The 23,778-nt window shown below is 45.2% G+C and overlaps 1 protein-coding gene across 1 annotated transcript in view; it reads right to left on the reverse strand.

Annotated features, from left to right (window-relative positions):
- Positions 1-932: 932 nt before the first annotated feature.
- Positions 933-23,778, reverse strand: part of LOC144673462 (uncharacterized) — a 104,994-nt gene continuing 82,148 nt past the window's right edge. The window contains 3 exon segments of the mRNA XM_078535283.1: positions 933-8,471; positions 16,229-16,329; positions 17,565-18,342. Coding sequence (XP_078391409.1) covers positions 7,211-8,471; positions 16,229-16,329; positions 17,565-18,342 — 2,140 coding nt within the window. The 3' untranslated portion in view covers positions 933-7,210.

The raw sequence follows: 23,778 nt of genomic DNA on the forward strand, positions 1-23,778 counted from the left end.
TGGAAAGGGTTTCAGGCAATCATCCACCCTCACTGCTCAGCAACGCACGCACACTGGGAAGAAGCCATTCACCTGCTCCGTGTGTAGGAAGGGATTCGCTCAGTCTGGCAGCCTGCATTCACATGAACGCACTGACACTGGGGAGAAGCCATTCACCTGCTCTGTATTTGGGAAGGGATTCATTCAGTCATGGTATCTGCTGCCACACCAGTGAGTTCATAAGTGATTCCAGAAGTTGGATTCTCCTGTTTTTGCTGCTGTTAATCACATCCAGGACTGATAGTCTGACAATATTAGGTTTGTTTCCGCTGATTTAACAGCCCTATAACTAGCTGGAGTTTAATATTCTGGAGATGGTACTGATTTTTGGGACTGCAGTATCCTTTTTTAATAACACCATCTCTGATCTTTCCCCTTAATTCAAGAATTCTCAACAAGAACTCATTTACAATAAAATTATGAACTTTTACTTCAATCCTAAATCAGCCTTTGCAAAATCTAAAATTCAGTGTCTGAAAGGGTCCACTGATTAACATCTCCAATTAGAAAGTGCTGATTGTTGGCAAGGATTAATCAGGATCCACAGGATACGTGTGATATAAAAATCATCACATTATAGAAAAACAAAGGTGACAGAGGAGATTGCAACAACTACAGGGACATCTCATTCCTTAGAGTCACTGGGAAGGCCTTCGCTGGAGTCATGCTTAAAGACTCCATCTGCTTGCAGACTGAGTGTATCCAGAAGCACAGTGCGGTTCCTGTGCTGGCAGACCCACAGTGAACATGATCTTCTCCATACACCAGCTATAAGAGAAGTGTAGTGAACAGGATATACCTCTTCACCTGACTATTATAGATCTCAGTAAAGCATTCAACACCGTCAGCAGGGCAGGACTCTCCAAGATTTTGGAGAAAATTGACTGTCCCCCAAAGCTGCTCAGTCTGATCTGCTCCTTTCATGACAACGTGCAGTAACTGTACAGTTTGACGGCACCACTTCCGACAGTTTCAGGGTGAAGAATGGAATGAAACAGACGCCTACACTGAAAACAACAACCCACAATGACAGCTGATCACCATGACTAATAATAACTTCTATCAGGGAGATAGAACAGGGAGATGTGACGTTGAATGGTGAAATGAGTCATGAGATAAGTACATTTAAAGTCCAGAAAGGTGTTGTTTAAATCAGTGCATCCCAAACTTTTTCCCAGTGTGACCACATTTTAATGCCTCAGACTTCGTGTGACCCCAGAGTGAAAATTTGAGGGGATGAGAATTGTGACAGGGGAGGGGGTGGGGGGTGGGGGTGCTTCAGCTGTTGAGCGGGTTTGGGGGGGATTATTAATGTATTTGAACTCATTATTAATGTAATAGCGTCCTGATTATTCATTTATTTATAGGATGCTGATTATTGACACAATGGCAAATAACTTAAATGTGACAGGATTCTGATAGTTGATGCCATTGGACTCTGATTATGAATTGAAATAACTCTGATTATTAATGTATTAGTATCCTGATAATTGCAATAATTTCCTGATTATTGAAGCAATAGGCAGCTGATGATTAAACACGGTTTCACAGTATCTTTACAGTGCAGAAGGAGGCTATTCGGCCCATTGAGTGTGCACTGGCTCTCTGAAACAGCATTCCACACAGTCGCACTCATCCCCCTAACCTTGCACATTCTCTCTTTTCAGGCAGCAATCCAATTTCCTTTTGAATACCTCGATCAAACCTGCATCCTCCACCCTTTCAGGAAGTTTGTTCCACGCTCCAACCACCTTCTGGGTGAAAAATAATTTCCTCATATCATCTCTTGCCAATTATTTTGAATCTGTGCCCTCTAGTTCTTGATGTTCTCCTGAGTGGGAACAGTTTCATTATTTATCCTGTCCATACCCCTCAGGATCTTGAATACCTCTATCAAGTCTCCTCTCAGCCTTCTTTTCTCCAAGGAAAACAGTCCCAATCTCTCCACTCTATCCTCACAGCTACAGTTCTTCATCCCAGGAATCACTCTTGTGAATCTCCTCTGTGCTCTCTCCAATGCCTTCCTATCCCTCCTTAAGTATGGTGCCCAGAACTGGACGTAGTCCGCCAGATGAGGCCTAACTAGTGTCTTAGACAAGTTCAACATGACCTCTTTACTCTTGTACTCAATGCCTCTATTAATAAAGCCTAATATACTATATGCTTTATTAACTGCTCTCTCAACATGCCCTGCCATCTTCAATGACCTATGTACATATACAGTGAGGTCCCTCTGTCCTGCACCACTGTTAGAGGCTCTCCCTTTATTTTATACTGCCTCTCCATATCTTTCCTGCCAAAACCAATCACCTCACATTTCTTTGCATTGAACTTTATCTGTCACATTAATACAACTGGAATTATGTAATTTGATCCTGATTATTAATGTAATTAGACTGTGATTAATGTAATAGGACGCTGATTATTTATACAATAAGATCCTGATTGTTGATGCAATCGGCACCAGACTATTAATGTAATAATATCTTGATTATTAATGAGTTGGGATCCTGAATCTTAAAGTAATTGGACTCTGATCATTAATGTAATAGGAACCTGAACATTGATGTAATAGGATCCTTATTATTAATGCAATAGGATTCTGATCATTATTGTAACAGTGTCCTGGTTATTGATGCAATATGATCCTGAACATTAATGCATTACAATCCTGATTATTAATATACTATTATCCTGATTATTAATACATTATGATCCCTGTTATTGAAGAAGTCGGCTTTCCAGAAAAAACGAACACCTGTACAATGTGCACAACCTTTTCCACAAATTTTATTTGCAGCAGCAATTGCGCCTGAGAGAGGAGGCCATTAGGCCACGCCCACCAACAAAAAAACCGTGAGGATTTAAAGGGGCCTCACAGCTGTCAGGAAACAGTTGGAGCTCCACGGCAGCCACTGCTGCCTCGGAGCTAGCGAGCCCAAAATCTTGTCTCACACCCCACTGGGGTCACGACCTTCAGTTTGGGAAGCCCTGACTTTCACTGGGACTATAAAATGGGAACTGGCTTTGAAAGCACTTGTTACAGTCCTAAGCATTTAAACCCTCTCTCCCTCCAGTACGAACTCATTGATGTGTTTGGAGGCTGGATGACCGAGTGAATCCCTTCCCACACATGGAGCAGGTGAACGACCTCTCCCTGGTGTGCATGCCCTGATGACTTTCCAACTCAAATTGAATCCCTTCCCACTGTCCCCACATTAACACAGTTTCTCCCTAGTTGACCGTGCTTGTGTCTTAACAGGCCAGATGTTCGGCTGAAACCTCCTTCAGTGATGTGGGGAAAGATTGGGGGGAGGTGGGGGGGGGTAGTGGGATAAACTGGATCACTCTTTGAAAGAGCCAGTGCAGATTCAATGAGCTTCTGTGCTGTACTCTGATGAGATCCTATGATTCTATAACAGGATAATGATTCATAATAAATACCATACGATTGAACCATAGAGCTCAGAAGGTGGCCATTCAGCCCATTGTGTCTGTACTGTCTGAAAATGTTGCCATTCTGTCCCACTCTCCTGATCTTTCTTCCGAGCCTTGAAAATCTTTCCTTATGAAGTAAAAATCCAAATCACTTTTGAAAGTTACTATTGGATCTGCTTCCACCAGTCATTCAGACAATATGTTCCAGATCAAAAACAAAAATTGCTGGAAAAACTCAGCAGGTCTGAGAGCATCTGTGGAGAGAAAGACAGAGTTAGCGTTTTGAGTCTGTATGAATCTTCATCAGTTTTTCCAGCAATTTTTGTTTTTGTTTCAGATTTCCAGCACCCACAGTATTTTGCTTTTATATTAATGTGTTCCAAATCATCAGAACTCACTGAGTAAAATAATCTCTCCTCATCTTCACCCTGGATTTTTTGCCAATTATTTTAAATCTGTTTTCTGTGGTTACCAACCATCCTATCAATGGAAACAATTTCTCTCTATGTAGATAAAAACTCCTCAAAAATGTCCACACCTCTGTTAAATCACTCCTTAATCTTCTCTGCTCTAAAGAGAACAATCCCAGCTTCTCCAGTCTCTCCACATAACGGAAACCCCTCATCCCTGATACTATTTTGGTCAATTTTCCATGTACTCTGTCCAAGGCCTTGACATCTTTCCTGAAGTGTGGTGCTCAGAACTGAACACAATATTTGAGCTGAGGATTAAAAAGTGATTTATAAAGTTTCAGTGTGACTTCCTTGCTTTTGTACTTCATGTCTCCATTAATACATGGAGGGCCCCCATTAGCTTTTCTTAAACAATTTGATCAACTTTTCCTGTTACCTTCAAAGATTTGTGTCCATACACTCCCAGGTCACTCCGTTCCTGCACTCTGTTTAAAATTGTACCATTTAGTTTATACTGCCTCTCATTCTTCCTTCCAAAATGTATCATTGACTGTGAGTCACTTTGGGATGTTCTGAGGGTGTGAAAGATTTGAAATGAACACAAGATCTTTATCCTCCACATCCTGTCCACAGGGGAGTTCTCCTGGTGCAGTGGGACCAACATTCGTGTTTTAACTAACACCACCAAAAAAAACTGGATTAATCGGTCACTCTTCTGATTGCTGTTTGTGGAACCTTGCTGTGTACAAACTGGCTGTTATGAAACAGTAATAACTTGTAGTTATATAACAGGATTATTATAATAAAACGTCCCAAGGCACTTCAGAGGAGTTTCATAAAGTAAAAATTGGACACTGAGTCACATAGAGTGATGTTATGACATAGCATGTGGTAAATGCTGAGCTGTTCAAATCCCAGAGGGAAACTTGAAACAACTGTCACAACTAATTTACAATTTGTATGTTTCGAGATGCAGGCTTTGAATTCAGTAATAACAGGACCACCGAGTCTTAAGAGGTTTTTATAAAACTAAATTAAACATTTATTAACAAGAAAAATGATTTTTAAGCACACACATATGTCTACAAATTATCACTATAATAATTTCTAAACCCCCTAATTAATTTAACTCCCAGTTACACCTCCATAAGGCAACAGTAAGACACACAGGTTTTAAAAGGCTCAGGCAAAGTAAACAATACCCTGAACAGTTGAATTCAAAGTGAGTTATCTTAACTTCAGTCCCTAGAGGCAGCAGTTTGGTACATACAGGCTGAAGGCGTTTCACCCTTGTTAGATCTTAAAAATGTCTACCCTTAGACACAGCCTTCGCTCCTTTGTACATATTTTCCCCTTTGAATGCAAATTCCCATTGTTTCACTATGTCTTTGCACTTTATTTTTCTGATAATAAAAGTCTCTCATAGCATAAAGTTTTACCAGTAATCTTTGGGAAAAATAAACACACTGTTCCTTAACTTCACCTGGCTAGGTGACACATTTCTCTCCTCCTTTGAAAGCAATCTAGTCTGATTTATTTAAAAATGCAAATTTCCCCCTTTACACTTCACATTCTAAAACTTCCCCATGTTTACCTAATTCACATTTCAAACCTAACTTCTCTTACATCAAAGCACCCAGACTAGCTGCCACCTCTAATTCATATAAGTCTCTCTCACACACAGACACGGACTCTATTTTACAATAAATTCCAATAACATTTTGGACATTATTATATCTTCCTGACAGTGATATTAGGGTAAATAGAAAAAACCTTGACTGGAGAGGCAGATTTTAACAAGATTTTTAATCAGGAGAGAGATGGAGAGTTTAGGGAGGGAATTTCAGAGTTTCATGCCTCAGCCCTGCCACCAATGGTGGAGTAATTAAAATCAGGGATGCTAAAGAGACCAGAATGAGAAGCACAGATATTTCAGAAGGTTGTGAAACTACAGGTTAGAGAGATAGGGAGAGATGAGGCCATGGAGGAATTTGAAAACAAGGAGCTGAATTTTCAAATTCAGGCATTACTTGACCTGGAGCCGACATAGGTCAGCGAGCTCAGGGGTGATGGTTGAATGGAACTTGGTGTGAGAAAGCACACGGGCAGCAGAGTTTAAGGTGATCTCACATTTCCACGTGTGGGGTGGGGTGAATGTGAGAGGCTGGTCAGGAATGTATTGGAATTGTCAAGTCTAAAGGTAATACGGGCGTGGATGAGGGTTTCAGCAGCAGATGAGCTGGGGTGGAATGGAGACAGGCGATGTTATGGAGATTGAAATATCTGGTATAGTGATGGTGTGGATATGTGATTAGAAGCTCATCTTGGGGTCAGATCTGACACCAAGATTATGAACAGTGTGGTTCAACCTCAGACAGTTCCCAGGGAGAGGGATAGACTCGGTAGTTAGGGAACAGAATTTGTAGTCGTGATTGAAGACAATGGCTTTGGTCTTTCCAATTTTTAATTGGAGGAAATTTCTGCTCATCCAGTACTGGATGTCGGATAAGAAGTTTGATAATTTAGTAACAGTGGAGGAATGGAGAGGGATGGTGGTGAGGTAGACCTGGGAGTAGTCAGTGTACATGTGAAAACTAATATGTTGCTTTTGGATGATGTCACCTAATGGCAGCATGTGGATGAGAAATAGGAGAGGCCAAGGATAGATCCTTGGGTGACACCAAGTTCAAGGACTTTGGAGAGGAAAGGAGGGTTGGAGATGGGGTGGTAATTTGCCAAAACCGTGGTGTCAAGGGTTTTTTTTTCAGGAAGGGTAAGATTGGTTTATTTAAAGGTGAGAAGGGCAAAACCAGAAGAGAGAGAGAACCATGAGCAATATCAGCTAACATGGGAAAGTTAGATGGTCAGCAGTTTAGTGGGAATAGGATTGAGGGACTCTGACAGGGCATGACGGGAGATAGGAGAGAAACTGGAGAAAGATGTGAGTTCAGGGCTGAGACAAGGGGGAACTTTGGAGATGGTTTGGCCCGGTGGGCTAGTGGAAGGGAGGGATGCAGCAGAGGCAACTGATCGGATTGTCTCAATCTTAGTGACAAAGAAGCTCCATGAGCTCCTCACACTTGTTGGAGGTGAGGATGGAGGAGACGGGGAGAGGGAGAGCACTTCAAAAGAAATTGACTTGTGTTAGAGATATTAAAAGGATTAAACACTGTATTTAACACAAAGCTGATTTATTTGACTTCTATTCAGAATGTTAGCCCTTTTAACTGGCCTGGGGTTAATTAACATCAGCAGAAACAGACCCCAATGAACATGATTCTGTCCTGGATATGATTAATGACAAAATCCAATCACTCTATTTACCTGTGAATTCGCTGGTGTCTCATCAGGTTGGATGACTGTGTAAATCTCTTCCCACACTTCGGGCAGGTAAATGGCCTCTCCCCAGTGTGAACTCGCTGATGTGTCAGCAAGGTGGATGACTGAGTGAATCCCTTCCCACAGTCCGGACAGGTGAATGGCCGCTCCCTGCTGTGAATACGATGGTGTACACCGAGGTCAGATGATGTCTTGAACCCAGTCCCACAGTGAGAGCACTTGAACGGTCTCTCGTCAGTGTGAACACGTTGATGGCGCATCAGAACCCCGGAACTTTTAAAGCAGTTACCGCAGTCTGGACATTTAAATGGTCTCTCATCAGTGTGAATACGTTGATGGGACATCAGTTCCCTGGAACTTTTATAGCATTTACTGCAGTCTGGGCATTTAAAAGGTCTCTTGTCGGTGTGAACTTGCCGGTGATTCAGCAGGGTGGACAACTGAGTGAAACCCTTCCCACACTCAGAGCAGGTGAAAGGTCTCTCCCCAGTGTGAATTCGCTGGTGTGTCAGCAGGTTAGATGACCGAGTGAATCCACTCCCACACACAGAGCAGATGAACGGCCTCTCCCTAGTGTGAACTCGCTGATGTTCAGTGAGTTGAGATGATTGCTTGAACCCAGTGCCACAGTGAGAGCACCTGAATGGTCTGTCATCAGTGTGAACACGTTGATGGAGCATCAGGTCCCGGGAACTTTTATAGCACTTCCCACAGTCTAGGCATTTAAAAGGTCTCTCATCAGTGTGAACTCGCTGGTGTGCCAGCAAGTCAGATGACTGAGCGAATCCCTTCCCACACTCTGAGCAAGTGAACGGCCTCTCCCCAGTGTGAAAACGCTGGTGTGTCATTAGCGTGGATGAGGTGGTGAATCCCTTCCAACACACACAGCAAGTGAATGGTCTCTCCCCAGTGTGAACTCGGTGTGCCAGCAGGGTTGATGACTGAGTGAATCCTTTCCCACATTTGGAGCAGGTAAATGCCCTCTCTCCTCTGTGAACTCGCTGGTGTTGCAGCAGGTTGGATGACCGAATGAATCCCTTCCCACACTCGGAGCAGATGAATAGCTTCTCCCCAGTGTGACTGGGCCGATAAGTTTCCAATTCAGATGAGGATTTGAATCCCTCCTCACAGTCTCCACATTTCCATAGTTTCTCCCCTCTGTGAACGGTGCTTTTTCCTTCCATGTTCAAAATCTGATGATATTCAGGTTACAATAAATCGGACAACTCCATCAGATCCTGATTTAATGTTATGTTTCAGTTTTCCGACTGTAAATCCTCCCCTTCTAATACCCTGTGAAATTGATTTAAAACAGAGAAAAGGGAGTGAGAGAGAACCCACAAAAACACAAAGGCAGTTTGTGAAATTGAGCTGAATGAATCTGTTATTTTGTGGTACAAGCAAAAAACTGTGGATGCTGGAAATCCAAAACAAAAACAAAAATACCTGGAAAAACTCAGCAGGTCTGAGCATCTGCGGAGAGGAACACAGTTAACCTTTTGAGTCCGAATGACTCTTCATCAGAACTAAGGAAAAATAGAAAAGAGGTGAAATATAAGCTGGTTTAAGGTGGGGTGGGACAGGTAGAGCTGGATGGAGGGCCAGCGATTGGTGGAGATTGCCAAAAGATGTCATAAACAAAAGGATAAAGAGGTATTGACGGTGGTGATGTTAGCTAAGAAATGTGCTAATGGTGACGTTAAGGGTAGAAAGCAGGACAAGCAAGGTACAGATGGCCCTAGTGGGGGTGGGGTGGGGGGAAAGGATCGAAATAGGTTAAAAGGTAGAGATAAAACAATGGATGGAAATACATTTAAAAATAATGGAAATAGGTGGGAAAAGAAAAATATATATAAATTATTGGAAAAAGGGGGATTGGAAAGGGGTTGGGGATGGAGGAGAGAGTTCATGATCTAAAGTTGTTGAACTCAATATTGAGTCCCGAAGGCTGTATCCCTTCCTCCCACCCCACCCCCACTAGGGCTATCTGTACCTTGCTCGTCCTGCTTTCTACCCTTAATGTCACCATTAGCACATTTCTTAGCTAATATCACCACCGTCAACACCTCTTTGTCCTTTTGTCTTTGACATCTTTTGGCAATCTCCACCTATCAATGGCCCTCTATCCAGCTCTACCAGTCCCACCCCCCTTAAACCAACTTATATTTCACCTCTTTTGTATTTTTCCTTAGTTCTGATGAAGAGTCGTTTGGACTCGAAACGTTAACTGTGTTCCTGTCCGCAGATGCTGTCAGACCTGCTGAGTTTTTCCAGGTATTTTTGTTTTTGTTCTGGATTTCCAGCATCCGTAGTTTTTTGCTATAATCTTAGTGTTTATTTGACTGCCTCTTCTCTTCAAGGAATGCCTACCTTGAAGAAGTATTGCTCTTCTCTCCGACAGGATTTCCGCTTCTCTCTTTTGCCTTGTTCACCTTCATTGCTTTCCATTTCTCTCCCGGTGTTTGACAAGGTGTTTACTAAAACTCGCTTTCACAGCCATATTTCCTTCCTCAGTGACTGTCTCCATCTCCGACTTACCCCACGTGGATTTCAACTGAAATTCCATCCCTCATGTTTCGATCCCACCCAGGATTACAGGTATCTCTGGGACATACAACGCTCCTTGGACTGCTGTTCTTGTCGCATTCCGAGATCCACACTCAGTGCCATGCACCGCCATATGTACACACTCGACCTCCCCCTCCAGCAGCACCGACGCACCCTATTTCTAAGCTGCCCTTGCATCCAGTTTCATTTTATTCTTCGTTTCATCCGACGCCTCAACAAGAAACCTTGTCTCTTTCTTTCAGGTGCAAAGGAATGCAAGCTCCAACAACTCAACGACACCAACGCCCATCCAGGACCCTCCACCCCTGCCCGTCCCTCTGTCCCCATCCTGTCTTCCAATCCCAGCCCCGGCCGTGTATTCACCATACCCCCTGACCTTCCCCTCTCTGATGCTGAACGTTCAGTGCTCAGCAAAGGCCTAGGTTCATACCCTTACGCCCTCATCTCAATGAATTTCGGGCTCGGCACGATGCTGAACTCTTCTTCCGCCGCCTTCGTCTCCGTGCTCACTTCTTTGGCCAGGAGTCCTCTCCACATTCAACAGATCCCTTTACCCGCCTCCAATATTCTCCCTCCACCTGGACCCCTCCCTCTGGATTCTTACCTTCTCTTGATCTTTTCATTGAGAACTGTTGGCGTGACATCAGTCGTCTCAATTTCTCTGCTCCTCTCACCCACTCTAACCTGTCTCTCTCTGAACTTGCTGCACTCCGTTCTCTCAGGTCCAACCCTGACATTGTCATCAAACCTGCTGACGAGGGTAGTGCTGTTGTTGCCTGGCGCACTGAGCTCTACCTCGCAGAGGCTGAGCATCAACTCGTAGACACGTCCTCCTTCCTCCCCCTGGACCATGACCCCACCATTGAACATCAAGCCATTGTTTCTAGGACTGTCACTGACCTCATCTCCTCTGGAGATCTTCCTTCCACAGCTTACAACCTCATAGTCTCCCAACCTTGGATGGACCGCTTCTACCTCCTACCCAAAATCCACAAACAGGACTGTCCCGGCAGACCAATCGTGTCAGCCTGTTCCTAGCCCACTGAACTCATTTCTTTCTATCTTGACCCCATTCTCTCTCCCCCTGTCCAGTCTCTTCCCACCTATGCAATTCCTCTGACACCCTACATCATATCAACCATTTCCAGTTCCCTGGCCCCAACTGCCTCCTCTTCACCATGGACATCCAATCCCTCTACACCTCCATCCCCCACCAGGATGGTCGGAGCTTTGCTTCTTCCTCGAACAGAGGCCCGAACAATCCCCATCCACCACTACTCTCCTCCGTCTGGCTGAACTTGTTCTCTCACTGAACAATTTCTCCTTAAACTCCTCTCATTTCCTCTAAATAAAAGGTGTGGCTATGGGTACCCGCATGGGCCCCAGTTATGCCTGTCTCTTTATGGGGTATGTGGAACATTCCTTGTTCCAGTCCTACTCCTGCCCCCTCCCACAACTCTTTCTCTGGTACAACGATGACTGCTTCAGTGTTGCTTCATGCTCTCGTCTGGACCTGGAAAAATTTATTAATTTTGCTTCCAATTTTCACCCCTCCATCATTTTCACATGGTTCATCTCTGACATTCCCCTTCCCTTCCTTGACTTCTCTGTCTCAATTTCTGGTGATAGACTGTCCACTAATATTCATTACAAGCCTACCGACTCCCACAGCTACCTTGATGACAGCTCCTCACACCCCACTTCCTTTAAGGACTCCATCCCATTCTCTCAGTTCCTTCACCTCCATTACACCTGTTCTGATGATGCCACTTTCAAAAACAGCTCCTCTGACATGTCCTCCTTCTTCCTTAACCGAGGTTTTCCACCCACGGTGGTTGACAGGGTCCTCAACCGTGTCCGGCCCATCTCCTGCGCATCCGCCCTCACACCTTCCTCTCCCTCCCAGAACCATGATAGGGTCCCTCTTCTCCTCACTTATCACCCCAACAGCCTCCACATTCAAAGGATCATCCTCCGCCATTTCCGCCAACTCCAGCATGATGCCACCACCAAACACATCTTCCCTTCACCCCCCCGGCAGCATTCCGCAGGGATCGGTCCCCCCGGGACACCCTGGTCCACTCCTCCATCACCCACTACACCTCAACCCCCTCCCAAGGTACCTTCCCATGCAACCGCAGAAGGTGCAACACCTGCCCCTTTACTTCACTCCTCCTCACCGTCCAAGGGCCTAAACACTCCTTTCAAGTGAAGCAGCATTTCACTTGCACTTCCCTCCATTTAGTCTACTGCATTCGCTGCTCCCAATGCGGTTTCCTCTACATTGGAGAGACCAAATGCAGACTGGGTGACCGCTTTGCGGAACACCTTCGGTCTGTCCGCAAGCATGACCCAGACCTCCCTGTCGCTTGCCATTTCAACACACCACGTTGCTGTCAAGCCCACATGTCCGTCCTTGGCCTGCTGTAATGTTCCAGTGAAGCTCAACACAAACTGGAGGAACAGCGCCTCATCTTCCGACTAGGCACTTTACAGCCTTCCGGACTGAATATTGAGTTCAACAACTTTAGATCATGAACTCTCTCCTCCATCCCCACCCCCTTTCCAATCCCCCTTTTTCCAATAATTTATATATATTTTTCTTTTCCCACCTATTTCCATTATTTTTAAACGTATTTCCATCCATTGTTTTATCTCTACCTTTTAGCCTATTTCGATCCTTTCCCCCACCCCACCCCACCCCTACTAGGGCCATCTGTACCTTGCTCGTCCTGCTTTCTACCCTTAATGTCACCATTAGCACATTTCTTAACTAACATCACCACCGTCAACACCTCTTTGTCCTTTTGTCTATGACATCTTTTGGCAATCTCCACCTATCAATGGCCCTCTATCCAGCTCTACCTGTCCCACCCCCCCCCTTAAACCAGCTTATATTTCACCTCTTTTCTATTGTTCCTTAGTTCTGATGAAGAGTTATTCGGACTTGAAACGTTAACTGTATTCCTCTCCGCAGATGCTGTCAGACATGCTGAGTTTTTCCTGGCATTTTGTGGGGCTGACACTAGGAAAAAGTGACCATGAAAACTGCTGGATTGTCAAAAAAACCCAACTGGTTCACTAATGTCCTTCAGGGAAGGGAACCTGACACCCAATCTGGGCTACACAAGACTCTGGCTTCTATAAGAACACAAGAAATACGGCCTGTTGAGCCTGCTCCACGATTCAACATGATCGTGGCTGATCTTGGTATTCGCTCCACTTTCCTGCCTGCACCCCATATCTCTCGACTCCCTGAGAGACCAAAAATCTCCGCATCTCAGTGTTAAATATATTCAATGATGGAGCATCCACAACCCTCTGGGGTAGAGAATTCTATTTTGACAAGAGAGATGGAGAGAGAGAAAAAGAGAGAGAAGTGGGAGAGACAGAGAGAGGGCATGAGACAAGTGGGAGAGAGAGAGGGATGTGCGAGAGACAGGAGGCAATGGGAAGGCATTTTATAGACCTACAACTTGAACCACAATTTGACAAAATCTCCCAAGTCCTCAACCTTGAAGGACCAGGGTAGCAGGTGTATGTGAACACCAACACCTCCAGGTTCCCCTCCAAGCCATACATATTCTGACGTCTGACATCCAGTACTGGATGAGCAGAAATTTCCTTCACTTAAATATTGGAAAGATGAAAGCCATTGTCATCAGTCCCTAATACAAACTCCATTCCCTGGCCACCAACTCCATCCCTCTCCCCAACAACTATCTAACGCTGAACCAGACTGTTCACAACCATGGTGAAATATTTCACCCCAAGATGAACTTCCAAACACATATCCACATCATCACCAAGACCTCATTGCCCGAATCCACCCAAGGCTCAGCTCATCTGCTGCTGAAACTGTCATCCATTCCTTTGTTATCTCTGGACTTAACTCTGGCTGGAGGTTCTAGAACTAAGGGCCACAGTCTCAGAATAGGGGGCCGGCCATTTGGGACTGAGATGAGGAGGAGGTTCTTCTCTCAGAGGGTGGCAAACCTTTGGAATTCTCTGCCTCAGAGAGCTGCGGAGGCTCAGTCATTGAACAAATTCAAGACTGAAATCGATATTTTTGAGATTGATTCAAAAAGTAGTGGCAGCAGAGTCTTTGAATATCTTTAAGGCAGAGGTAGATAGATTCTTGATAAGCAAGAGGGTGGAAAGTAATTGGGAGTATGCAGGAATGTGGTGCTGATGATCAGCCATGATCATATTGAATAGCAGAGCAGGCTCAAGGGGCCGAGTGGCCTACTTCTGCTCCTAATTTGTATGTTTGCTGGATTTCTCATATTAAAAACATCAAAGTACATGGGGATAGTGCAGGAAAATGTTGTTGAAATAGAAGATCTCATTGAATGACGGAGCAGGCTTTAAGGGCTGAATGGCCTATTCCACTCCTATTTCTTATATTCTCTCCTAATGCACTCCCGGCCAGCCTCCCACATTCAACTTCCCTCTAATCTTGAGGTGATCCAAAACTCTGCTGCCCGTGTGCTGACTCACACTGAATCTTGTTTACCCATCACCCCTGTGCTCACTGACCAACAAAGGCTCCAGGTAAGCACCACCAAAATTTTAAATTTCTCATCCTTGTTTTTAAATCTCTCCATGGTCTCACCCCCACTATCTCTGTAATCTCCTCCAGCCTCATAACCCTCCAAGCTCTCTGCACTCCTCTCATTCCGTCTTCCTGAGCATTCCCAATTTTAATTCCTCCATCCTTGGTGTCCACGCCCTGAGCTGCCAAGGCCATAAACTGTTGAATTTCCTCCATAAACCTCTGCCCCTCTCTATTGTTCTTTCTACCTTTAAGATTATCCTTAAAACCTACCTCTTTGACCAAACCTTTGGCCATCTGCTCTCATATCTCCTTACATGACTGTGTCTAGTGTTGCTCTATAACATTCCTGTGAAATACCCTGGAAAGGTCTATTACATGAAAGACATGATATAAATACACATTGTTGTTGTTGATTTGGACATATATCACCGTTCCTTCATCATTGTTGGGTGAATAACCTGTAACTCCTTACCTCACATCATTGTGGGAGCACCTTCACCACACGGACTGCAGTGGTTCAAAAAGGTCAAACATCATCTTCTCCACAGGTAACTGGGGATGAGTAATATCTGCTGCTGGTCTTGTTAGTGAAAGGGCAGAGGAGTGGGACTAGCTGATTTGCGCTTGCAGAGAGCCAGCACAGACAGGACGGGCTGAATGGCCTCCGTCTGCATTGTAAACATTCAATGACGAAAAACCGACTCTGGAGACCAGGGACCAGCCTCTGGAACCAATGTCCAGCCTGATACAAACCGGCTCTTCATTGATCTGGGAGCTGCGGCCCCGCTCGGTGTAAACGGGGGAGGGGGACCGGTCAGTTTATTTCCGGGGTTTGCGGTTTACACAACATGTTTCCGGAGCCTCTCCGTCCACCCGCCGGATCCATCGCTCCCTCCGCCCCGCCATCCCCCCCTTTACCCATTGTGGACCCGTCACCCCATCGCCATTACCTGCACTGCGCATGCTCCAGTCACTGCCAGGCCCCGCCCCGTCATTCACTCCGATTGGTTGGAGGACCAGCCGCATCCGCTCGGTCCTCCAGTCGTGCCCCCTCTTCCTATTGGTCCGGAGCTACCGTCAATCACCCGGGCATTGTGACGGTTTCAGCTGAGAGCGGCCACAGACTCAGCCGGACTTGCCGATTCTTGGCAGCATTTTCTGTTTGGGAATTAGAGCTAGAGATGGATGGTCAGTTCCCCTTTGTCCGGGGGGGATTCGCACTCATTTCCCTAGTGCAGTAATTCTCACGTTTACTTTACATGAGAAAGTCCCCTCTTCAATCCCGGCCGGAAACTTTGTGTTTAAAATTGCTACTGATGAGGAATTAGCAGTGAGTTTAGTTTCATGTTCAACAGGGCGACAGTTACTGTTGTCTCATTCTTTAAAAGCTCCTTCTTTACCTTTAAACAGGTAACAATAAGTGAGAGAAAACTGATCCACTCTGACCCCAAAAACAAGATACTGCAGATGCTGCAAATCCGACCTCAAAACAGAAAATGTTGGAAACACTCAGCAGGTCAAACAGCATCATTCACAGTGAATGTTTCAGGTCGTTGAACTTTTATCCAAATTGGAAAATTTCCCAGATTTAACAGTTTATAAACAAGTCCAGAGTCAGAGAAAACAGGGGCAGACAGAAGGAAACAACAAACGGTCTTGTGACAGGATGGAAGGCTGGAGAGAGTAAATGATAAAGGGGACAATGGTGCAAGGCAACATTGTGTGACAATGAGACAATTAAAGAAACTAATGGGACAAGTAAACATATAAGACAGGTTCAGAGGAGGGATAAATGGTAACAGCAGAGCCATTACCAGCATCTGCTGCCCTAAAAATGGGAGTGATGATTATGATATGAAATTATTGAAATTACCGTTGAGTCTGACGAGACGAGCTGCTGTTCCTCGAGCTTCTGTTGGGCTTCATGCAGCAGTACAGGAGGCCGAGGGCTAAGAGGTCAGACTTGAAGTGAGGCTGAGAATTAAAATAGTAAATGAGAAGAAGCTCAGGATCACACTTGCAAAGAGAATGGTGATTTTACATGAAGCAGTCACCCAATCTGGATTTAATCTCCACAGCATAGAGACCACATTGTAAATTGTAAGAAGTACAAACAGATCACTGTGTCACCGGGAAAGTGTGCTTGGGGACCTGGAACGTGGAAAGGGAGGAGGTGGCAATGAATCTGTTTCAATAAGTTTGTAACAGGCCAATGCACAGTTGTTCTGCTGTGCTTTATATTTTAATGGGAATTATCAAATGTTTTTACCACTATGATCTTGGCTGGTGGACTATAAAGTCCTCGCATTTCTCTGTTGATCTATCCAGGAGGGCTGGTGTGGTAAGAAGGCTTGGTCTGTAAATTACAGTCACTGTGAACGTGATAATGGAACATTTGTATATCAAAGGGCAATGATACCTGATCACCTATCGAGTGAGTGAGTTTGTAACAATGTAACTCAAATGATCACAGCTACTGCAGGTGATTCTCTGGCTACAAGCCGGTAAGAAAGGAATCAGGAGCGTGCAGTCTCACCCAGCTGAACACCAGTGAAGGGGCATTGGAGGAGGATGGATTGGTCAATGGTGTCTGCTGCCCTTGTCCTTCTAGATGGTAGTGGTCGTGGGTTTGGAAGGTGCTGTCTAAGGAGCTTTGGTGAGTATGGAAACAGGAGAGGGAGAGCACTTCAAAGGAATTAACTTGTGTTATAGATATTAAAAAGACTCGGCACACTGTGCATTTAACAGAAAGCTGATTTATTTTAATTATATCCAGAATATTAGCACCTACAACTAGGCTGGAGTTTATTAACATCAGCAGAAACAGACCCCAATGCACATGGTTCAGTCCTGGATGTGATTGGCAGAAAAATACAATCACTGTCGTGACTTGTAAACTCGCTGGTGACTCAGCAGAGTGAATGACTGAGTGAATCTCTTCCCACACTCGGAGCAGGTGAACGGCCTCGCCCCAGTGTGAACTCTCTCATGTCTCAACATGTGGGATAACTGAGCGAATCCCTTCCCACACAAGTAGCAGGTGAATGGCCTCTCCTGGTGTGACCGCGCTGGTGTACAGTGAGTTGAGATGATCGCTTGAACCCAGTGCCACAGTAAGAGCACCTGAACTGGATTTCATCAATGTGAAAACGTTTATGGGATATCAGTCCCCCGGAGCTTATATAACACTTCCCACAGTCTGAGCATTTGAAAGGTTTCTCCCTAGTGTGAACTCGCTGGTGTCTCAGCAGGTTGGCTAGCCAAGTAAATCCCTTCCCACACTCGGAGCAGGTGAACAGTTTCTCCCCAGTGTGAACTCGTTGGTGTGCAGTGAGTTGAAATGATGCCTTGAACCCAGTTCCACAGTGAGAGCACCTGAATGGCCTCTCCTCAGTGTGAACACGTAGATGGGACATCAGTTCCCCAGAACTTCTATAGCACTTCCCGCAGTCTGAACATTTAAAAGGTCTCTCAGCAGTGTGAACTCGCTGGTGTCTCAGCAGGTGGGATGACTGAGTGAATCCCTTCCCACACTCGGAGCAGGTGAATGGTTTCGCCCCAGTGTGAACTCGTTGGTGTGTAATCAGCTGGGATGATCGTGAGAATCCCTTCCCACACATGGGGCAGGTGAACGGCAACTCCCCAGTGTGAATTCGCTGGTGTACCGTGAGTTGAGATGATCGCTTGAACCCAGTCCCACAGTGAGAGCACCTGAACGGTCTCTCGTCAGTGTGAACACGTTGATGGAGCAGCAGTTCCCATGAACTTTTATAGCACTTCCCACAATCTGGGCACTTAAAAGGTCTCTCCCCAGTGTGAACTCGTCGGTGTCTGAGCAGGTTGGATGACTGAGTGAATCCCTTCCCACACTCGGAGCAGGTGAATGGTTTCTCCCCAGTGTGAACTCGTTGGTGTGTAATCAGCTGGGATAATCGAGAGAATCCCTTCCCACACATGGAGCAGGCGAACGGTCGCTCCCCAGTATGACTGCGCCGATGAGTTTCCAGCTCACATGGGTAACTGAATCTCTCCTCACAGTCCCCACATTTCCATGGTTTCGCTAACAGTGCTTTTTCCTTCCATGTTCAAGATGCTATGCTATTCAGGTTACGATGTATTGGGCAACTCCTTCAGATGCTGTTTTCTGACTGCAGATCCTCCCCTTCTAATATCCTGTGAAGCTGATTTAAAACAGAAACAGGGGGTGGAGAGAACACAGAAAAACACAAAGGCCGGTTGTGAAATTGAGCTGAATGAAGAGAGAGAGAGAGAGAGAGAAAAAAAAAGAGGGTAGAGAGAGATTTTATATGTTTTATATATCTACAGCTTGACCAGAACTGTGAAGGAATCCCCAAAATCCTCAACATCCACCACCTAGGACCAGGGTAGCATCACCTCCAAATTCCCCTCCAAGCCACACAACGTCCTGACTTGTTTGACATCCAGTCCTGGATGAGCAGAAATTTCCTCTATTTAAATATTGGGAAAACAGAAGCCGTTCTCTTCAGTCCCCACTACAAACTCCACTGCCAGCCACCGACTCCATCCCTCTCCCTGGTAACTGTCTGAGGCTGAACCAGGCTGTTCACAACCATGGAAAAATATTTCACCCGAAGATGAGCTTCCAAACATATATCCGCATCATCACCAAGACCGCCAATTTCCACCCCAGTAACGTCGCCGACTCCACCCTCATCTCAGCTCAGCCCCTGCTGTAACCATCATCCATTCCTTTGTTACCTCTAGACTTAACTATCCTAACACAATCCCAGCCAATCTCCCACATTCAGCCTCCCTGTAATCTTGAGGTCATCCAAAACTCTGCTGCCCCTGTGTTCACTGACCTACAAAGGTTCCCGGTTAAGAAGCAGCAAAATTTTAAAATTCTCATCCTTGTTTTCCTCTCTGGCTGCGATCATTCCTATCTCTGTAATCTCCTCCACCCACACAACCCTCCACTCAATGGATTTCCCCTCTGGCTGCAATCATCCCTATCTCTGTAATCTCCTCCACCCACACAACCCTCCAATCAATGGATTTCCCCTCTGGCTGCGATCATCCCTATCTCTGTTATCTCCTCCACCCACACAACCCTCTGAAACATGTGTTCATCTCCCACCGGCCTCTTGAACATTCCCCATATTAATCACCCCACCATTGGTGCCGATCTTTCCGTTACCAAGACCACAAGCTTTGGAAATTCCTCCTCCGTTCACCCCGCTCTGCAGCAGCAGGAGCCCCTCAGCTGACCCCCTGCTCTTGTAAACGGGGACCGGTAGCTTCTCATTCGGGAGACTGCATCTTACACAACATGTTTACGAAGCCCTCCCGTCCACCCACCGGATCGTTCGCTCCCTCAGACCCTTCATCCCTCCCTCACCGATTGCGGATCAGAGAAAGAAGCTTCTCTCCATCGCCATTGCTCACTCCACGCAAGCTCAAACACTGTTCGACACTGCGCCTGCGCGCTGACTTCTCTGTTGTGTGGATAGGGGACATTCTCTACCGCGGGGAATGCTGGGTAACCCATTCCCCCATTGAAAGTCAAAATTAGGGTATCCTGATTTGCTTTCCTGTTGCGGAGCGGACGCTGGGTCGGAGGGTCCAATACTAAAGTTAAGAAACAAATTATACCGAAAGCCAACTGCATGGACCCTCCATTACCCACCATAAAAAAAAGAGAATGGGAATTAATGGTTAATCGAGAATCCCCAAAACAGCAGCAAAAACAGAATTCCAACCACTACAGTCGCATGTGAGCTCACTGGCATCACAGTGGGTGGGAAGAACAGGTGAATCACCGCCCACGCATACAACACTTAAACAGCCTCTCTACTGTGTGAATGTGCTGAACATCCATCAAATGCTTTGAACTTTCATAGTTGGCGGGAAAACTGAGTAAATCCTCCCGTACTGGTGAATTACCTGGATGGTCTCTCTCCAGAGTGACTGTGCTGCTGTGTCAGTAAATGGGATGACCGAGTGAATTCCGTTTCACTCCCAGCCAGTACAAATCCTCTCCCTGGTGCCACAGCACCCATGGTTTTTCAACTGAGACTGGTAATGAAATCGCTCCTTAAAGTAGACAACAATAACTTGCATTTATACAACACCTTTAATGCAATAACAACTTTATTAAAATGTACTCGTTCAATAGTAAGGGTGATTTGCTCCATTGACGCTTACTTGAATCTCCCATTTGCAGGCATCTTGCATTTGTTCTCATCGAGGTCATAAAATGAATGCAGCAAAATCAGACGTGCTGAGATTTCATGACACACTTGAGTGGAAATAGATGTTCTTATTTCACTGCGCTCATATATTAGCAGTTCGTTCAGTCAATAACAGAAATTAATGGGTCTTTTGATGCAGATTAACACAGTTACTGACCATGTCAAAGTTGTCTCATAGTAATGTGTGCTCACAAAGGGAAAAAATATAATTAACGCGTCATTCTCAAACTGGTTCCCTGTAAAATTCTTTGATGATTCTGTTGAAATGCTGACTGTTGTGCTAAATCTCAAATCAGACCCATATCAAGTGCATTACCTGGTGTCTGGAATTCTTTTGTTTGCCAAACACGTTTGCAATTCGATGTTGTTGTATATTTCAGAAAGTCTCAAGTCAACCGAGGGCATCAATAACAAATAGAAATATATTAATACTGAATGCTGAATAACGTAAAAAATTGCTGAAAAAAGTTTGTTGAATTTCGTCTTCTGAGGAGAAGGGTGTTCATAATGATTGAGCAGAAAGCATTGCTGCCTGAGACATTTACTGGACCGAGCCTTCTGCATTACGAAATTCAAAACAAACTGAGGCACCAGCTGGAAACCAAAAGTTGTCTTCCTGTAACAAGTGACATGACCTCTCAAGTCTAACCATTGGAATCCTCCAAACATTCTGGTAGATCAGCACTGCCCTGTTTCCTAAAGAAATAAATATTCTGTAAAATTACATTCCCAGATCAAAATTATTTCAAACCAACTGAACGAAATGACCTATTTCAGCATGTGATCCTGCCAGGGCTCTATTTAACTGTAGCAATCATTTTCCTCTGTGACGTAACACTCTCGATTAACGAGTTGTAGAGCAAATGTAATTAGATTGTGCAAATAACTCAGAAATAATGAGATGTTTGATCAGAAAAATGAGCACTTTCGTCAATTCGACATGAAATCAAGAGAAAAGGTAAACAATGTTCATATGAAAAGCTATGTAGGGGACCCAGGTCTAAATCTTCATGGCATTGGGTGAGGGAAACAGTATTATTTAAGGCAAACTAGGGATGGAATCTGCAGAAACTCCTTTTTCTTAAGGAAATTGTGCAATTAATTAATATTCAGAAAAAATAACAGATTTATTAAAAGAGAGAAGGATACTGTGATTAATTGGTTTGCTCCTTTAAAAAGCTGACAGAGACAGGATGATGGAAGGGCCATGGTACGGATACATGGTGTTATACCATTTTATGATGACATTGTTTTCTGAGCCTGTCTGCAGCATTCCAAATTATAGCAGCTGAATTCCATTTCCCCCAACCAAAGAGCCAGAGAGCTGCTGCGGGACAGCACAGTTTAACATTCCAGATAGGCTCACTGCCATCAAGGCTGGTCAATGTTTCTGTAGTGTAGTGGTTATCACATTCGCTTAACACACAAAAAAACTCTGGCTCAAAACCAGGCAAACGTTATCTGAGCTTGCTAATTTTGTGACAGGGAAATTTGCGCAGTTCAGGTTTGTTGTTGAATGTTACCTGAATCTCGCATGCTTCAGGCATGGTGCTTTTGCTCTTATCTGGGCCTTAAAATGAATGCAGAAAAATCAGAAACGCTGAAATTTCATGACACACTGAGTAGAAATAGATACTCGTTTTTTGACTCGGCACGCATTTTTGCATAAAAGCAAAAAACTGCGGATGCTGGAAATTCAAAACCAAAATAAAAATATCTGGAAAAACTCAGCAGGTCTGGCAGCATCTGCGGAGAGGAACACAGTTAACGTTTTGAGTCCGGATGACTCTTCAACAGAACTAAGTAAAAATAGAAGAGAGGTGAAATATAATCTGGTTTAAGGGGGGGGGGGGGGGGGTGGGGTGGGACAAGTAGAGCTGGATAGAGGGCCAGTGATAGGTGGAGATAGCCAAAAGATGTCATAGACAAAAGGGCAAAGAGGTGTTGAAAGTGGTGATATTATCTAAAGGAATGTGCTAATTAAGGGTAGAAAGCAGGACAAGAAAGGTACAGATAGCCCTAATGGGGGTGGGGTGGGGTGAAGGAATCGAAAAAGGCTAAAAGGTAGAGATAAAACAATGGATGGAAATACATTTAAAAATAATGGAAATAGATGGGAAAAGAAAAATATTTCTAAATTATTGGAAAAAAAGTGGGGTGGGGTGGGGGGGGGGGGTCGGAAAAGGGGTGGAGATAGAGGAGAGAGCTCATGATCTAAAATTGTTGAACTCAATATTCAGTCCGGAAGGCTGTAAAGTGCCTAGTCGGAAGATGAGGTGCTGTTCCTCCAGTTTGCGTTGAGCTTCACTGGAACAATGCAGCAGGCCGAGGACGGACATGTGGGCATGAGAGCAGGGTGGAGTGTTGAAATGGCAAGCGACAGGGAGGTCTGGGTCATGCTTGCAGATAGACTGAAGGTGTTCTGCAAAGTGGTCACCCAGTCTGCGTTTGGTCTCTCCAATATAGAGGAAACCGCATTGGGAGCAATGAATGCAGTAGACTAAATTGAGGGAAGTGCACGTGAAATGCTGCTTTACTTGAAAAGAGTGTTTGGGCTCTTGGACGGTGAGGAGAGGGGAAGTAAAGGGGCAGGTGTTGCACCTTCTGTGGTTGCATGGGAAGGTATCATGGGAGGCGGTTGAGGTGTAGGGGGTGATGGAGGAGAGGACCAGAGTGTCCAGGAGGGAATGATCCCTGCGGAATGCCGCCAGGAGGGGTGAAGGGAAGATGTGTTTGGTGGTGGCATCATGCTGGAGTTGGCAGAAATGGCGGAGGATGATCCTTTGAATGCAGAGGCTGGTGGGGTGATAAGTGAGGACAAGGGGGAACCTATCATGTTTCTGGGAGGGAGAGGAAGGTGTGAGGGCAGATGCGCGGGAGATGGGACGGACACGGTTGAGGGCCCTGTCAACCACCATGGGTGGAGAATCTCGGTTAAGGAAGAAGGAAGACATGTCAGAGGAACTGTTTTTGAAAGTGGCATCATCAGAACAGATGCGACAGACGCGAAGGAACTGAGTGAATGGGATGGAGTCTTTACAGGAAGCGGGGTGTGAGGAGCTGTAGTCGAGGTAGCTGTGGGAGTCGGGAGGCTTGTATTGGATATTGGTGGACAGTCTATCACCAGAAATTGAGACAGAGAGGTCAAGTAAGGGAAGGGAAGTGTTAGAGATGGACCATGTGAAAATGA

This window comes from Cetorhinus maximus, unplaced genomic scaffold (assembly GCF_964194155.1).
Source record: "Cetorhinus maximus unplaced genomic scaffold, sCetMax3.hap1.1 HAP1_SCAFFOLD_368, whole genome shotgun sequence".
NCBI lineage: Eukaryota > Metazoa > Chordata > Chondrichthyes > Lamniformes > Cetorhinidae > Cetorhinus > Cetorhinus maximus.